The sequence below is a fragment of the Pan paniscus genome, chromosome 20 (assembly GCF_029289425.2).
Source record: "Pan paniscus chromosome 20, NHGRI_mPanPan1-v2.0_pri, whole genome shotgun sequence".
Classification (NCBI taxonomy): Eukaryota; Metazoa; Chordata; class Mammalia; order Primates; family Hominidae; genus Pan; species Pan paniscus.
In genome coordinates, this window is record NC_073269.2 from 54780881 (window position 1) to 54797624 (window position 16744).

Genomic DNA, 16744 nt, shown 5'->3' on the forward strand with positions numbered 1-16744 from the left:
CATGGTAGAGGCTGGGCGCAGAGGACCTTCTGGGAGCCCTGGGGAGAGCTGGAGGAGACTCGGAAAGAGCAGCCCCCGGAGAAGGGACCATCCATCCCATGGCGAGGACCGGGACCGAGGTCCTTGGAGCCCAGTCAGGCCCAGTGGTCAGGGCTGGACCTGGAGGTGAATAGGTGCGGGCCCCACAGTGACATGGCCCTGCACACCCACCACAAACAAACACGATGGCGAGCGAGGCTGGGAAATGGGGCCTTCCTGTACTGCTGGTGGAAACGGAAACTGGGGCAGCCACCTGGCAGCTCCCAAAACGATTCAACGTGGAGTTCACCCTGTGACCCGGCACACAGGTTCGTGGCAGCACTATTTGCAACAGCCGAAAACTGGAAACAACTCCAGTGCCTATCACCTGATGAGTGAATACATTGTGGTCTACCTGGACAATGGGACTTTCAGTCTTGAAAGGAGTGAGGCAATTATCCGGGCGTGGTGGCTGTACCTGTAGTCCTACCTGTAGTCCCAGCTACTCGGGAGGCTGACGCAGGAGAATCGCTTGAACCCAGGAGGTGGAAGTTGCAGTGAGCCGAGATCGCGCCATTGCACTCCAGCCTGAGCGACAGAGTGAGACACCATCTCAAAAAAAGAAAAAGAAAAGAAAGGCGTGAGGCTGTGACACGTGCTATAGTGTGGATGGACCTTGAAAACACGGTGCCGAGTGAGGAAGCCAGACTCGGAAGGCCATGGAGTGTGTGATTGCAGTCACATGAAAAATTGAGAATAGGCAAATCCATAAAGACAGAAAGGAGATTACTTGGTGGGGGGACAAGGAACAGGGAAGATTGTGGGGAGTGGTTAAAGGGTGTGGGGTTTTTTGGGGGGGGCTATGCAAATATTCAAAAATTGATTGTGCTGGTTGCACAGCTCAGTAAATATACTAAAAGCCATTAAATCGCACACTTTAAGTGGGTGAGTGGTATGGTATATTAATTATATCTCAAAGTGGTTGCCAAAAAAGAGCTGGCTGGACGTGGTGGCTCACGCCTGTAATCTCAGCACTTTGGGAGGCTGAGGTGGGTGGATCACCTGAGGTCAAGTGTTCCAGACCAGCCTGGCCAACATGGTGAAACTTTCTCTCTACTAAAAATACAAAAATTAGCTGGGCGTGGTGGCGGGTGCCTGTAGTCCCACCTACTTGGGAGGCTGATGCAGGAGAATCGCTTGAACCCAGGAGGCAGAGGTTGCAGTGAGCCGAGATCACACCACTGCACTCCAGCAAGGGCAACAGAGCAAAAACTCTATCATAAAAAAAAGAAAAGAAAAAAATTAATAATCATAACCCTACATACAAAAGCTAAAACTGGCCCATGCCTATAATCCCAGCACTTTGGGAGGCCAAGGCAGGAGGATTGCTTGAGCCCAGGAGTTCAAGACCAGCCTGGGAAACATAGTGAGACCCCCATCTCTACAAAAAATGTAAGAATTAGTGGGGCATGGTGGCACATGCCTGTGGTCCCAGCTACTGGGGAGGCTGAGGTGGAAGGATCTCTTGAGCCCAGCTGTGATCAGACCACTGGCACTCCATCCTAGGTGACAGAGTGAGAACCTGTCTCAAAAAACAAAAGCTGAACTCTCCAGCTTGACACGATAGTGCAGAGGGAACATTCTCAAGGCAAGACATGAAAGCTGTTAGTTCTTTAAGTCCTGGGCCAGAAATGGACACAACTTCACTTGCACTATATTAAAGTGGTCAAGGCAGTAATGGGCCCACCCAGATCCAAGGGAAAGGGAGTCCAGGAGTCTGTGGTGGCTTGAACCCACCACACCCACTAATAGTATCAGGAAACGCTTAGCACTTATCAGTGCAGGGGTGTGGCAGCCCCATTTCTGGGAGGAGGAGAGGAGGAGTTAAATAACACCTCCAGGTCACCAGCCTGCAGAAGGCAGAGCCTGTCCATGAACTTGGGCCCACCTGTGCTCTTTCCCTCTGCACGGGCACCAAAGATTCTTATCTGTTTTGTTCTCTGCTGGCTTCCTGGCCCTGAGCACCGTGCCTGGCATTGTAATAAATACTCTGCAAGTATTGATTTTATTTATGTTATTTTTATTTTTTTTGAGACAGTCTCGTTCTGTCACCCAGGCTGGAGTGCAGTGGCGCAATCTCGGCTCACTGCAAACTCCACCTCCTGGGTTCAAGCGATTCTCCTGCCTCAGCCTCCTGAGTAGCTGGGATTACAGGCACCCGCCACCATGCCCGGCTAATTTTTGTATTTTTAGTGGAGATGGGGTTTTGCCATGTTGGCCAGGCTGGTCTCAAGATCCTGACCTCAGGTGATCTGCCCACCTCGGCCTCCCGAAGTGCTGGGATTACAGGTGTGAACCACCGTGCCCAGCCACTGCAGGTATTGATTTTCCAACACATACAGGGCATTTCCTGTGTGCGAGGCACTGCTTTACAAAATCATCACATTTAATCTTCAAGCAACCCCATGAGGTAGTTCTGTGAGGTAGAACCATAGAAATGGCCGTGAGTAGGCCAGGCACGGTGGCTCATGCCTGTAATCCCACCACTTTGGGAGGCTGAGGCGGGTGGATCACGAGGTCAAGAGTTCGAGACCAGCCTGGCCACCATGGTGAAACCCCGTCTCTACTAAAAATACAAAAATTAGCCAGGGGTGGCAGTGCATGCATGTAATCCCAACTACTCAGGAGGCTGAGGCAGGAGAATTGCTTGAACCCGGGAGGCGGAGGTTGCAGTGAGCCAAGATCGTGCCACTGCACTTCAGCCTGGGTGACAAAGCAAGACTCCATCGCCAAAAAAAAAAAAAAAAAAAAGAAATGGCCATGAGTGTAGGTAAAATTGGGTTAAATATTGGCACTTTCAAACGGTTCCATCTACTTATCCCCATTTAGCAGGTGAGGAAACAGACTCAGAGAGACTCAGTAACTTCTTGTTGTTTTTGAGACAGGGTCTTGCTCTGTTGCCCAGGCTGGAGTGCGGGGGCACAATCACAGTTGACTGCAGCCTCAACCTCCTGGGCTCAAGCAATCCTCCCACCTCAGCCTCCCAAGTAGCTGGGACCACAGGTGCATGCCACCATGCTTGACTAATTTTAAAAACTTTTTTTTTTTTGTAAAGATAGGGTCTCACTTTTTTTGCTCAAGCTGGTCTTGAACTTGGGCTCAAGTGATCCTCCCATCTCAGCCTCCCAAAGTGCCAGGATTACAGGCACAAGCCGCTGTGCTCAGCGAGGTGCAGTAACTTGACTGAAGTCACAAGGTGCTGGTGAGGCTGGGACTTCCAGCAGGTACTCAGCCTCAGGTGGAAAGACCCCAGGGTCTGTGCTCTGAGACCTCTCCCATGCACTGTGGTGCTCAGGACAGAGGCTTGGATGGATTGAGTGAGTGAATGAATGACTTTGGCAGGGGGTGGGTGAAGAGACTCCTGTCCCCCCAGCCCTCCCTCCTGACCATGTCCTCTCTCCTCCCCACAGCCGTCAAGGGATTCTGGGCCACCCACCCTTCCTTCTCCACCTTCTACTTCGTCTTTGCCATTTTTGTGGTGTCCACCATCTTTCACTGCCACCAGCGCCTGGCTCTGGTGCCTGCGCCCTGGGCATACTCCGCCCATGTGGTCCTGGCCCCCAGACACCTGCCCCGGGAGGGCCTGTTCACTATCAACTCCAAGGGCCGCCTGGGGAACCAGATGGGCGAGTACGCCACGCTGTATGCCCTGGCCAAGATGAACGGGCGGCCCGCCTTCATCCCGGCACAGATGCACAGCACCCTGGCCCCCATCTTCAGAATCACCCTGCCAGTGCTGCACAGCGCCACGGCCAGCAGGATCCCCTGGCAGAACTACCACCTGAACGACTGGATGGAGGAGGAGTACCGCCACATCCCGGGGCGCTATGTCCGCCTCACGGGCTACCCCTGCTCCTGGACCTTCTACCACCACCTCCGCCAGGAGATCCTCCAGGAGTTCACCCTGCACGACCACGTGCGCGAGGAGGCCCAGAAGTTCCTGCGGGGCCTGCAGGCCAAGTGGGCAGGGCAGGCGACCTTCATGGGGGTCCATGTGCGCCGGGGGGACTATGTCCGTGTCATGCCGCGCGTATGGAAGGGGGTGCTGGCCGACAGGGGCTACCTGCAGCGGGCCCTGGACTGGTTCCGGGCCTGCTGCCGCCTCCCGGTCTTTGTGGTCACCAGCGATGACGTGGCCTGGTGCCGGGAGAGCATCAACAGCTCCCTTGGGGACGTGGTGTTCGCTGGCAATGGCCTCCAGGGCTCACCTGCCAAGGACTTTGCACTGCTCACACAGTGCAACCACACCATCATCACCGTGGGCACCTTCGGGGTCTGGGCCGCGTACCTCGCGGGCGGGGACACTGTCTACCTGGCCAACTTCACCCTGCCCAGCTCCCCTTTCAACGTGGTCTTTAGGCCGTAAGCAGCCTTCCTGCCAGAGTGGGTGGGCCTTGCGGCTGACCTTGGACAGGCTGGACAGAACAGCCTCTAGCCAGCCCTGCATGTGCCTGGTCCTCATCCTGTGACCCAAGGGGCAGTGAGTGGGGCGTGCGGGGCATGGACTCACGGTCCCTCACGCAGTTTGGATCCAGGCTTATCTACTTCATAGCTGAGTGAGTTTGGACAACTGACTCAACCTCTGTGCCTTAGTATGTCAACCACAAAATGCACAAACCACAGAACTAAACACCAGTAGCAGCTGGTGGGAGCTGAGCAAATTCGCTTAGAGCCAGTGCCTTGTGACCGTGTGGGAGGCGTCGGCTGCTCACATGTATGCAGCACGTCAGGAACACTGGCATTGCTTTCCAATGGAAACGCAGTTTTGCCCTCTCCTTCCTGGCAGCACTGGTATCACAGAGCCCAGATATTTTGCACTCATGTCCCAGGACGAAGCCATCCCTGCCCTGAAGGATAGGGGAACTCGATTTTCTGGGCAACTAGAAATTTTGGCTTTGGAGTTAGTGGGCCTTATCACAAAAGAATGTGAGGGAAGGGCCGGGTGCGGTGGCACGCCTGTAATCCCAGCACTTTGGGAAGCCAAGGCTGGTGGATCACTTGAGGTCAGGAGTTCGAGACCAGCCTGGCCAACATGGCGAAACCCAGTCTCCACTAAAAATACAAAAAGTAGCCAGGCACGGTGGTGCGCGCCCCTAATCCCAGCTACTCCGGAGGCTGAAGCAGGAGGATAGCTTGAATTGGGAAGCAGAGTTTGCAGTAAACCGAGATCATACCACTGCACTCCAGCCTGGGCCACAGAGCGAGACTCCATCTCAAAAAAAAAGAATTCCAGGGAAGACAGGATTTGCAGGGACACACCCATGAGGAGGGATTCCCCTGCAATGGACAGGGGAGGGGTTTAGGTGCAGGTGGCACCCTGGGCGCGGGGAAGAAGGCGTCACAGTGAGGGCAGAAAAGACTCCTCAGATCCTGGAAGCAGCAACCTGACCCCCAGGGGCCACTAAGACCAAATCATGGCCATCTCAGCAGCAGCGTGTGTGACAGTTACTGGAAAAAGATACCTCACACCTGGCACTGCCTAACCCCCGAGAACCTAATGCCACTCTGAGAAAGCTCAGTACGGGTGCAAGTTGGATTAAGTAATTGCAGTGCAAGTTTTCCTGTTTTATTGGTGTAATGCTCCTTTTGGACATTAAAAAAACTTGACATATACAATGATCATTTACATGCATTAAACATTTCCACCAAATGTAGGTACAGTGGTTTAGAAAACATTCCAATCACATCTCTTTCCCATTTGAAACCTTTTCAAGGTTGGGTGCAGTGGCTCATGCCTGTAATCCCAGCGCTTTGAGAACTGAGTTGGAGGGGCATCCCTTGAGCCCAGGAGTTCGAGACCAGCCTGGGAAACATATTGAAACCTCATCTCTACAAAAATTAGCTGTGCCTGGTGGCACACACCCATGGTCCCAGATAATCAGGAGGCTGAGGTGGGAGGATCACCTGAGCTTGGGAGGTTGAGGCTGCAGTGAGCCATGATCACACCACTGTACTCCAGCCTGGGCAACAGAGTAAGACCCTGTCTCAATAAAATTAAATAAATAAATAAATAAATTGCTTGCAGCTGGTGCCAAGGAATGGTAGTCTCCCAGTAGATAGAAAACACCCGAAGCTGGCCAGGTGTGGTGGCTCACGCCTATAATCCCAGCACTTGGGGGCCCGAGGTGGGCGGATCACCTGAGGTCAGGAGTTCAAGACCAGCCTGGCCAAAGTGGCGAAACCCTGTCTCTAATAAAAATACAAAAATTAGGCCGGGCACGGTGGCTCATGCCTGTAATCCCAGCACTTTGGGAAGCCGAGGCTGGCGGATCACGAATTCAGGAGATCGAGACCATACTGGCTAACAAGGTGAAACCCCATCTCTACTAAAAAAAAGAAAAAATACAAAAAAATTAGCCGGGCGTGGTGGCGGGCGGGCGCCTGTAGTCCCAGCTACTCAGGAGGCTGAGGCAGGAGAATGGCGTGAACCCAGGAGGCAGAGCTTGCAGTGAGCAGAGATCGCGCCACTGCACTCCAGCCTGGGCGACAGAGTGAGACTCCGTCTCAAAAAAAAAAAAAAAAAAAAAAAAAAATTAGCTGGTGTGGTGATGCGCGCCTGTAATCCCAGCTATCTGGGAGGCTGAGGCAGGAGAATCGCTTGAACTTGGGAGGTGGAGGTTGCAGCAAGCTGAGATCGCGCCATTGCACTCCAGCCTGGGCAACAAGAGAGAAACTCCATCTCAAAAAAAGAAAAAGAAAAGACAACACCCGAAGCTGGTGATCAGCAGCTTCCCAATAAGATCTTGGGAGTTCGGCGAGTGGGCACAAGCATGTGCACTAAGAGGCAAAATAGCAGAGTTTAATTGGTACATGACCTCCTGGGGACATTCGGTGGGTAAGGGAAGAACGCCTCAAGTGAGCACGCGTACAACTTCAGTAAACACACTGCGCATGCTCCCCACCCAGGCGCTGGTAGGCCACCGCCTAAGTGGACAGCCCACCCCAAGGGAGAAACTGGGGAGAAGGGACGCAAGACCCCAGAAGTGTGCCAACATATAAAACCCCAACTCAAAAGGTCAAACTGCACACTTGTCTTTCATGTCGCCCGCTTAGCCCTCTTCCAAGTGTACTTTCATTCCTTTTGTCCCTGCTCTAAAGCTTTTCAATAAACTTTCTCTCCTGCTCTAAAGGAGAGCCTATTGCCCAGGCTGCCTTGGTCTTTCCTTCTGCCTATTCCCCTCAGTCGAATTCTTTCTTCTAAGGAGACAAGAATTGAGGTTGCTGCAGACCCATATGGATTTGCTGCCAGTAACAGGGTTTGGGCTTGGGAGGTGTTAAAGAACACAGGAGGGACCAGGCACGGTGGCTCATGCCTGTAATCCCAGCACTTTGGGAGGCCCAGGCGGGTGGATCACCAGGTCGAGAGATCGAGACCATCCTGGCCAACACGGTGAAACCCCGTCTCTACTAAAAATACAAAAATTAGCTGGGCATGGTGGCAGGTGCCTGTAATCCCAGCTACTCAGGAGACTGAGGCAGGAGAATCGCTTGAACCCAGGAGGCAGAGGTTGCTGTGAGCTGAGATCGCGCCACTGCACTCCAGCCTGGTGACAGAGTGAGACTCCGTCTCAAAGAAAAAAAAAAAAAAACTCAGGAGGAGGGCTGAGTGCGATGGCTCTTTCGCCCAGGCTGGAGTGCAGTGGCGCCATCTCAGCTCACTGCAACCTCCGCCTCCTGGGTTCAAGCAGTCCTCCCACCTCAGCCTCCCAAGTGGGATTATAGGCACCCGCTGCCACATCCAGCTAATTTTTGTATTTTTAGTAGAGATGGGGTTTTGCCATTTTGGCCAGGCTGGTCTGACCTCAAGTGATCCTTCCACCTCGGCCTCCCAAACTTCTGAGATGACAGGCGTGAGCCACTGTGCCCAGCCAACAGCTTTCACATTACAAAAGCCCAAGCAGAAGCTGGCAAGCTGCCAACAAGCTGCACTAATTCATCAATAAATATTTACTGAGTTTCTTACTGCGTTTGCAAATTCCAAAGCAGAAGTTGGACAGACACCTAAAAGCCCGCCCTGTCCCTCACCAGAAGGGGACAAAAGGAAGCTGAGCAGGACAGGGGCCACTTAAGTCCCCTAAAGAAGGGGATTGCATACCCCAGCACCTCAGACAGTATCCAGTGCACAGCACATGTTCCTTATGGTTTCACTTGTGACAAGTCCCCGGCCAAGTTTCCTTGTCTTATTTTTTTGAGACAGAGACTCTCTCTGTCACCCAGGCTAGAGAGCAGTGGTGCGATCTCAGCCCACTGCAACCTCCGCCTCCCAGGTTCAAGTGATTCTGTTGCCTCAGCTTCCTGAGTAGCTTGGCCTACAGGCACCTGCCACCACTCCCTGCTAATTTTTGTATTTTTAGTAGAGACGCGGTCTCACCATGTTGGCCAGGCTGGTCTCGAACTCCTGACCATAGGTTATCCTCCTGCCTCAGCCTCCCAAAGTGCTGGGATTACAGGCGTGAGTCACTGCACCCAGCCTCCCTTGGCCAAGTTCATATATTAAAGTCCTAGCCCCAAGTAGGACCTCAGTCCGTCACCCAGGCTGGAGTGCAGTGGCACAATCTCGGTTCACTGCAACCTCTGCCTCCCAGGTTCAAGTGATTCTCCTGCCTCAGCCTCCTGAGTAGCTGAGATAACAGGAGCACACCACCATGCCTGGCTAATTTTTTGTATGTTTAGTAGAGATGGGGTTTCACCATGTTGTCCAGGCTGGTCTGGAACTCCTGACCTCAAGTGATCCGCCCACCTCGGCCTCCCAAATTGCGGGGATTACAGGCGTGAGCCACCGTGCCCAGCCCTGGTCAGTCTTGAGGTCTGTGTTGATGTTAAACACTGGTCAGCTGAGCCTGAATTACAATGGCAGGAGGGTATAATGAGGCATGTCCAGCCACCCAGTCCCATCCTGGGCTGAACTAGTGTTTCAGGTTTACTTTAGAATGCCCTTGGTCTAGAGGGAGGGTCCATTCAGTTACCTGGGGGACTGAGAATTTTATCTGTGGTTTACAGTAAGATAATTGTAGGTGTAACTGGTTAAGTCCAGGTTATACTGGAGTAGGGTGTGTGGTGTCCCTAATCCGTTATGATGGGTGACCACACAGACACCAAAGAAAGGAAAGCCACATGATGACAAAGGCAGAGATTAACTCTGGGCCTCCAGAACTAAGGGAGAATGGGCTGGGCGTGATGACTCACACCTGTAATCCCAGCACTTTGGGAGGCCGAGGCAGGTGGGTCACCTGAGGTCAGAAGTTTGAGGCCAGCCTGCCTAACATGGCAAAACCCCATCTCTACTAAAAACACAAAAATTCGCCGGGCGTGATGGTGTATGCCTGTAATCGCAGCTGCTTGGGAGGCTGAGGTGGGAGAATTGCTTAAACAGGAGGCGGAGGCTGCAGTGAGCCAAGATCACTCCAACCTGGGAGACAGAGCGAGACCCTGTCTCAAAAAAAAAAAAAGAAAAACTAAAGGAGAATGATTTTCTTTTGCTTTGAGGGACCCAGTTGTGTGTTACCTTCTTAGAGCAACCAGGAAAACACATACAGCGTCTAATGCATATTAATTGAATGGATTGTACAAACAGAGCGAAAAGAGAACCCCATGGCTTAGCAGGAAAGCAGCTTAGAGATGAAAGGTTTCAGTATCCTTGGCACAGGGCCAGTAGTCCTGGAGATGATTTCATGGACACTGTCCCAGGAAGTAAAATTCTGGAAATACTTTCATTCATTCAACAATATGGTCATGGGTCACTTAACAATAGGGATGTGTTCTGAGAAATGTATTATTAGGCAATTTCATGTTGTATGAACATCATAGAGTATATTTACACAAACCCAGATGGGGTGTGTGTGTGTATATATATATTAAATTCATATTTTTTTAATATGGAAAACCAAATCTCCGAGCACCATTATTGAATATCAGTCATCTCCTGTACTTCATCTGCAATGCCAATACAAAGTGCCAGAGATGAGGTTTCTATATATGCTCTATTATAATATTTTATTTGTTTATTTTTGAGACACAGTCTCGCTCTGTCACCCAGGTTGGTGTGCAGTGGTGCAAACACAACTCACTGCAACCTCTGCCTCCCGGGCTCAAGTGCTCCTCCTGCCTCAGCCTCCCGAGTAGCTGGGACCACAGGCACTCACCACCACACTTGGCTAATTTTTGCATTTTTTTTTTAAAGATGGGGTCTCACTATGTTGCCCAGGCTGGTCTTGAACTCCTGGGTTTAAGGGATCCTCTTGCCTCAGCCTCCCAAAGTGCTGAGTTATAGGCGTGAACCACCGCACCCAGCCTATTCATTTATTTTTGAGACAGTCTTGCTCTGTCACCCAAGCTGGAGTGCAGTGGCTCGATCTCAGCTCACTGCAACCTCTGCCTCCTGGGCTCAAGAGATTCTTGTGCCTCAGCCATCTGAGTAGCTGGGATATACAGGCGTGCTCCACCATGCCTGGCTAATTTTTGTATTTTTAGTAGAGATGGGGTTTGCCATGTTTCCCAGGCTAGTCTCAAATTCCTGGCCTCAAGTGATCCACCCTCCTCTGCCTCCCAAAGCGCTGGGATGACAGGCGTAAGCCACCGGGCCCAGCCAAATTTTAAAGAAAACAGGATATCAATTTATATCTCAAGGCAAAGAGAAAGAATGTAAGTTCTTTTGTTGTTTTTGAGATTGGTTCTCCCTCTGTTGCCCAGTCTGATCTCAAACACCTGACCTCAAGAGAGCCTCCCACCTCCAGCCCCCAAAGTGTTGCGATTGTAGGCGTGCTGGCCCACTTTCTGTTCTGGTTTTCTTTCTTTTCTTTTCTTTTTTTCCTTTTTTTTGAGACAGAGTTTCGCTCTTTTTGCCCAGGCTGGAGTGCAATGGCACGATCTCGGCTCACCACCACCTCCGCCTCCTGGGTTCAGGTGATTCTCCTGCCTCAGCCTCCTGAGTAGCTGGGATTACAATCACCCACCACCATGCCCGGCTAATTTTGCATTTTTAGTAGAGATGGGGTGGTGGGGGGGCAGGGGGTGTTTCTCCATGTTGGTCAGGCTGGTCTGGAACTCCCGAACTCAGATGATCCGCCTGCCTCGGTCTCCCAAAGTGTTGCGATTACAGGTGTGAGCCACTGCTCCCGGCCCTACTTTCTGTTTTTTAACTGGATTACTGAGTCCATTTACAGATAAAGCCGAGAAAGCACGTGGAGTTTCCAGGACTGGCCTAAGCCTCACCCATAGAAAAAGCAGGCATAGCTGGAAGGCAGAGCTCCTGGATCCCAGAAATCAAGGATCCCATTCCTAGGCTGAATCCCTGATCCCCTAGACCAGTGGCAAAGCCCAAGAGGGAAATGCCCAGGGACAGGCTGTCAAAAGCTCCCACACTCAGCCTGGGCTGCAAGGCACACTTTACTGTCAGTTCTGCTTGGCTCAGTCAGAAATCTGAGTTTTTTCTTATCTAAATGCATGAAGAAATGAGGAGGATAAAATTTGCCCACTGTGGTAATAACCATTCATTCCAACCTTGTCAGTTATCTTCAAAATTGTAGCTATTGACAGTAACTACTTAGTTATCCCATGACCGAAGGTCAAGTGTTTTCTTACCTTAGAAAGTAACCCTCCTGGGCCCGGCGTGGTGGCTCATGTCTGTAATCCCAGCACTTTGGGAGACCGAGGCGAGTGGATCACCTGAGGTCGGGAGTTCAGAACCAGCCTGACCAACATGGAGAAACCCCGTCTCTACTAAAAATACAAAATTAGCCGGGCGTGGTGGCACATGCCTGTAATCCTAACTACTCGGTGGGCTGAGGCAGGAGAATCGCTTGAACCCGGGAGGCGGAGGTTGTGGTGAGCCGAGATTGTGCCATTGCACTCCAGCCTGGGCAACAAGAGCAAGACTCTCTCTCAAAAAAAAGAGAAGAAAGTAACCCTTGGACCTTCAAAAGCCAAAGAGATCAGGGAGTTTAGTGCAAAAGAGAGCAGAGGATTAGACCTCGCCCTCGACTCTTGGGGCTCCGTGAGGAAGACAGAAGACCCCAAAAAGGAAGTCTGTGGTGCTTTGGCTGGGCTCCTCAAGGAGTCTCAGAATCACTAAAAGTCTCTTTTTTATTTTATATATATTTTTTATTATTATACTTTAAGTTCTAGGGTACATGTGCACAACGTGCAGGTTTGTTACATATGCATACGTGTGCCATGTTGGTGTGCTGCACCCATTAACTCGTCTCTTTTAAATCGCTTCATGTGCTATTGAAGGAGACAAAAGGAAGAAAGAGTGGAGGTAGATGGGGAAACAAGTCTTTTTTTTCTTTTTTTGAGACAAGGTCTTGCTCTGTCGCTCAGGCTGGAGTGCAGTGCCACCATCGTGACTCACTGCAGCCTCTATCTCCTGGGCTCAAGTGATCTTCCCACCTCAGCCTCCAAAGTAGCTGGGACCACAGGCATACACCACCATGCCCGGCTATTTTCCACATTTTTAGAAGGCTTGGCGTGGTGGCTCATGCCTGTAATCCCAGCACTTTGGGAGGCCAGGACAGGTGGATCACCTGAGATCAGCCTGACCAACTTGGTGAAACCCCCGTCTCTACTAAAAATGCAAAAATTAGCCGGGCGTGGTGGCGCACGCCTGTAATCCCAGCTACTCAGGAGGCTGAGGCAGGAGAATCGCTAGAACCTGGGTGGCAGAGGTTGCAGTGAGCCGAGATTGTGCCATTGTACTCCAGCCTGGGCAACAAGAGGGAAACTCTGTCTTGGAATAAATAAATAAATAAAAATAAATAAAATAATAATAAATAAAATTTTGGCAGAGATGGCTCTTGCTGTGTTGTCCAGGGTGCTCTTGAACTCCTGGCCTCAAGCGATCCTTCAGCCTCAGCCTCCCACAGTGCTGGGATTACAGGCATGAGTCACCACACCCGGCCCACCAATTTATTTTATAAGCAAACTGGTTCACATACGTTTTTTCCTGTTAATCCAGTTTTGGAAAGGGAAAAAAACCAAGACTTTTACCACCTTTACTGGACCGGGTCCCACAGGCAGAGATCCAAGGAGCTGGTAAGAAATCTCACCTTTTTCTGCCAGCTATTTATCATTTGTCCCAGAAAACCATCTGTAGGCTCCGAAACAGAGTGATTTGATTTGCATCCTGCTCACAGTGCCAGAACTGCGGGGAAGTTAAAATGTTTCCCCTGGAGGTTAAAACATTTGAGTCTATATAAATCAAACTAATAATAGCCAGGTAGCAGGAGAAAGGAATACACATTTTATTATGTGCACACAGGACTCACAGAAAATACGCAAACTCAGAGAAAGGGCCAGATAGCTGAAGTTGTTTTTTGAGACAGAGTTTCACTCTTGTTCCCCAGGCTGGAGTGCAATGGTGCGATCTTGGCTCACCACAACCCCTGCCTCCCGGGTTCAAGTGATTCTCCCTCCTCAGCCTCCTGAATAGCTGAGATTACAGGCATGCGCCACCATGCCCGGCTAATTTTGTATTTTTAGTAGAGACGGGATTTCTCCATGTTGGTCAGGCTGGTTTCGAACTGCCGACCTCAAGTGATCCGCCCGCCTCAGCCTCCCAAAGTGCTGGGATTACAGGCGTGAACCACCATGCCTGGCTGAGCCACCGTGCCCGATGAAGTTTTTATATCACTCTGAGGTTAAAGAAGAATCAGGACTTGGAGACTGGTGAGACAGGTTATGGAAGAGAGAGAAGAAAGGCCTGGCTATGGAGGGCAGTCTTTTAATGTAGATGAAACCCTGATGGGTAGGGGCTCTCAGAAAGAATAAATTTTCTTTTCTTTTTTTTTTTGAGATGGAGTTTCCCTCCTGTTGCCCAAGCTGAAGTACAGTGGCATGATTTCAGCTCACTGCAGCCACCCCTTCTGAGTTCAAGCGATTCTCCTGCCTCACCCTCCCAAGCAGCTGGTATTACAGGCGCATGCCACCAAGCCCGGTTAATTTTTTGTATTTTTAGTGGAAGACAGAGTTTCACCACATTAGCCAGGCTGGTCTTGAACTCCTGACCTCAGGTGATCCGCCTGCCTCGGCCTCCCAAAGTGCTGGGATTACAGGCATGAGCCACCGTGCCAGGCCTTTAAAAACATTTTTTTTGAGACCAAGTCTTGCCCTGTCACCCAGGCTGGAGTGCAGTGGTGCGATCTCAGCTCACTGCAACCTCTGCCTCCTGGGCTCAAGTGATTCTCATTCCTCAGCCTTCTGAATAGGTGGGATTACAGATGTGCACCACCATGCCCAGCTAATTTTTGCATTTTTTGTAGACACAGGGTTTCACTATGTTGCCCAGGCTGCTCTCGAACTTCAGCCCTCAAATGATTCACCTGCCTCGGCCTCCTAAAGTGCTGGGATTATAGGTGTGAGCCACCTCACCCCGCCCGTCCAGAAAGAGTAAATTTCTTTCTTTTTTCTTTTTCTTTTTTTTTTTTTTGAGACAAGTCTCGCTCTGTAGCCCAGGCTGGAGTGCAAGTGGCTCGATCTTGGCTCACTGCAAGCTCTACCTCCTGGGTTCACACCATTCTTCTGCCTCAGCCTCCTGAGTAGGTGGGACTACAGGCGCCCACCACCACGCCTGGCTACTTTTTGTAGTTTTAGTAGAGACGGGGTTTCACCATGTTAGCCAGGATGGTCTCGATCTCCTGACTTCATGATCCGCCCACTTCGGCCTTCCAAAGTGCTGGGATTACAGGCATGAGCCACTGTGCCCGGCCTACAATTTTTTTTCTTTTTGAGACGGAGTCTCACTCTGCCGCCCAGGCTGGAGTGCAGTGGCGTGATCTCAGCTCACTGAAAGCTCTGCCTCCCGGGTTCACGCCATTCTCCTGCCTCAGCCTCCCGAGTAGCTGGGACTACAGGTGCCCGCCACCATGCCCAGCTAATTTAAAAAAATTTTTTTAAATTTTTAGTAGAGATGGGGGTTTCACCATGTTAGCCAGGATGGTCTCGATCTCTTGACCTCATGATCCGCCCACCTCAGCCTCCCAAAGTGCTGGGTGGGATTACAGCCACCGCGCCCGGCCTTTTTTTGAGACGGAGTCTCACCCTGTCACCCAGGCTGGAGTGCAATGGCACGATATTGGCTCAGTGCAACCTCTGCCTCCCAGGTTCAAGCAATTCTGCTTCAGCCTCCCGAGTAGCTGGGATTACAGGCACAGCCACCATGCCCGGCTAATTTTTTGTATCTAGTAGAGACAGGGTTTCACCAGGGTTGGCCAGGCTGTTCTCCTGACCTGGTGATCAGCCCGCCACCCTCTCAAAGTGCTGGGATTACAGGTGTGAGCCACTGCACCTAATCTAATCTTATAACTGTCAATCTAATCTTATAACTGTATGTTAGCCTTTGTATGCAAAATGCTGTCATTCTGCTCACGATCTCCATTTTTTGTTGTTGTTGGTTTTTCGTTTGTTTTGTTTGTTTGTTTTAGACAGAGTCTTGCTCTTTTGCCCAGGCTGGAGTGCAGTGGTGCGATCTCGGAACACTGAAACCTCCACCCTACCCCGCCTCTGCCTCCCAGGTTCAAGCAATTCTTCTGCCTCAGCCTCCCAGGTAGCTGAGATTACAGGTGCTCACCACCACACAGCCAGCTAAATTTTGTATTTTTTTTTTTTAGTAGAGACAGGGCTTCACTATGTTGACCAGGCTGGTCTCAAACTCGTGACCTCAAATGATCCACCTGCCTTGGCCTCCCAAAGTGCTGGGATTACAGGCATTAGCCACTGCGTTTGACCTCTCCATTTTTACCTGTATAAATGAGTTCCACTTTTCCCCGTACTGGAAGCACTGATCACCATTCTTCGGTGTCCTTGTGTCCCTGGACAGCCACCCTCACACACTTGTGTTTAAAAAAACTTTTTTAATTTTTTTCTTGAGATGGAGTCTCGTTCTGTCACCCAGGCTGGAGTGCAGTGGTGTGATCTCAGCTCACTGCAACCTCCACCTCCCAGGTTCAAGCGATTCTCGTGCCTCAGCTTCCCGAGTAGCTGGGACTACAGGTGTGCACCACCACACCCAGGTAATTTTTGTATTTTTAGTAGAGACTGGGTTACAGCATGTTAGCCAGGCTAGTCTCGAACTCCTGGTCTCAAGCAATCTGCCTGCCTCAGCTTCCCAAAGTGCTGAGATTACAGGCGTGAACAACTGTGCCCAGATTTCTTTTTTAATTTTTCAGAGGCAGGGTCTTTCTCTGTCACTCAGGCTGGAGTGCAGCGTCAGGATCATAGCTGACGCTGGACCTCCTGGGCTCCTCTTGCCTCAGCCTCTCAAGTAGCTGGGACTACAGACATGTGCAACCATGTCTGGCTAATTTTCTTTATTTTTTGTAGAGAGACAAGGTCTTGCTATGTTGCCCAGGCTGGTCTTTAACTTCTGGCTTCAAGCTATGCTCCTGCCTCAGCCTCCTGAGTAGCTGGGATTACAGGTGCATGCCCCCATGCCTGGCCACCACGGCCAATTTCAAGCTACCAATATGAGATCATTGAACATGCAATTGGAAAGAAATGCACAGTATTACATTGTTCTATAGCAAGCCTATTACACAGACATAATAAATGTAAATAGGCCAGGCAAGATGGTTCATACCTGTAATCCCAGCACTTTGGGAGGCTGAGGCAGGAGGATCGCTTTGAGCTCAGGAGTTCGAGGCCAGCCTGGGTAACATAGTGAGACCCCATCTCT

At 50.9% G+C, this 16744-nt stretch overlaps 1 protein-coding gene and 1 pseudogene across 1 annotated transcript; one reads left to right on the forward strand and one right to left on the reverse strand.

Annotated features, from left to right (window-relative positions):
- LOC134729637 (uncharacterized) overlaps positions 1-16744 on the reverse strand; it is a 38617-nt pseudogene that overhangs the window by 3289 nt on the left and 18584 nt on the right.
- On the forward strand, positions 1301-5305 carry LOC103785330 (galactoside alpha-(1,2)-fucosyltransferase 2-like). Its single transcript, XM_063600476.1, has one exon. The coding sequence runs from the start codon at positions 3404-3406 to the stop codon at positions 4442-4444; it is 1041 nt and encodes a 346-aa protein (XP_063456546.1). The 5' UTR covers positions 1301-3403; the 3' UTR covers positions 4445-5305.

What these genes read in the sequence shown, in the direction of transcription:
- LOC103785330 (XM_063600476.1), top strand. Translation starts at nt 3,404, where the DNA reads ATGAATGACTTTGGCAGGGGGTGGGTGAAGAGACTCCTGTCCCCCCAG.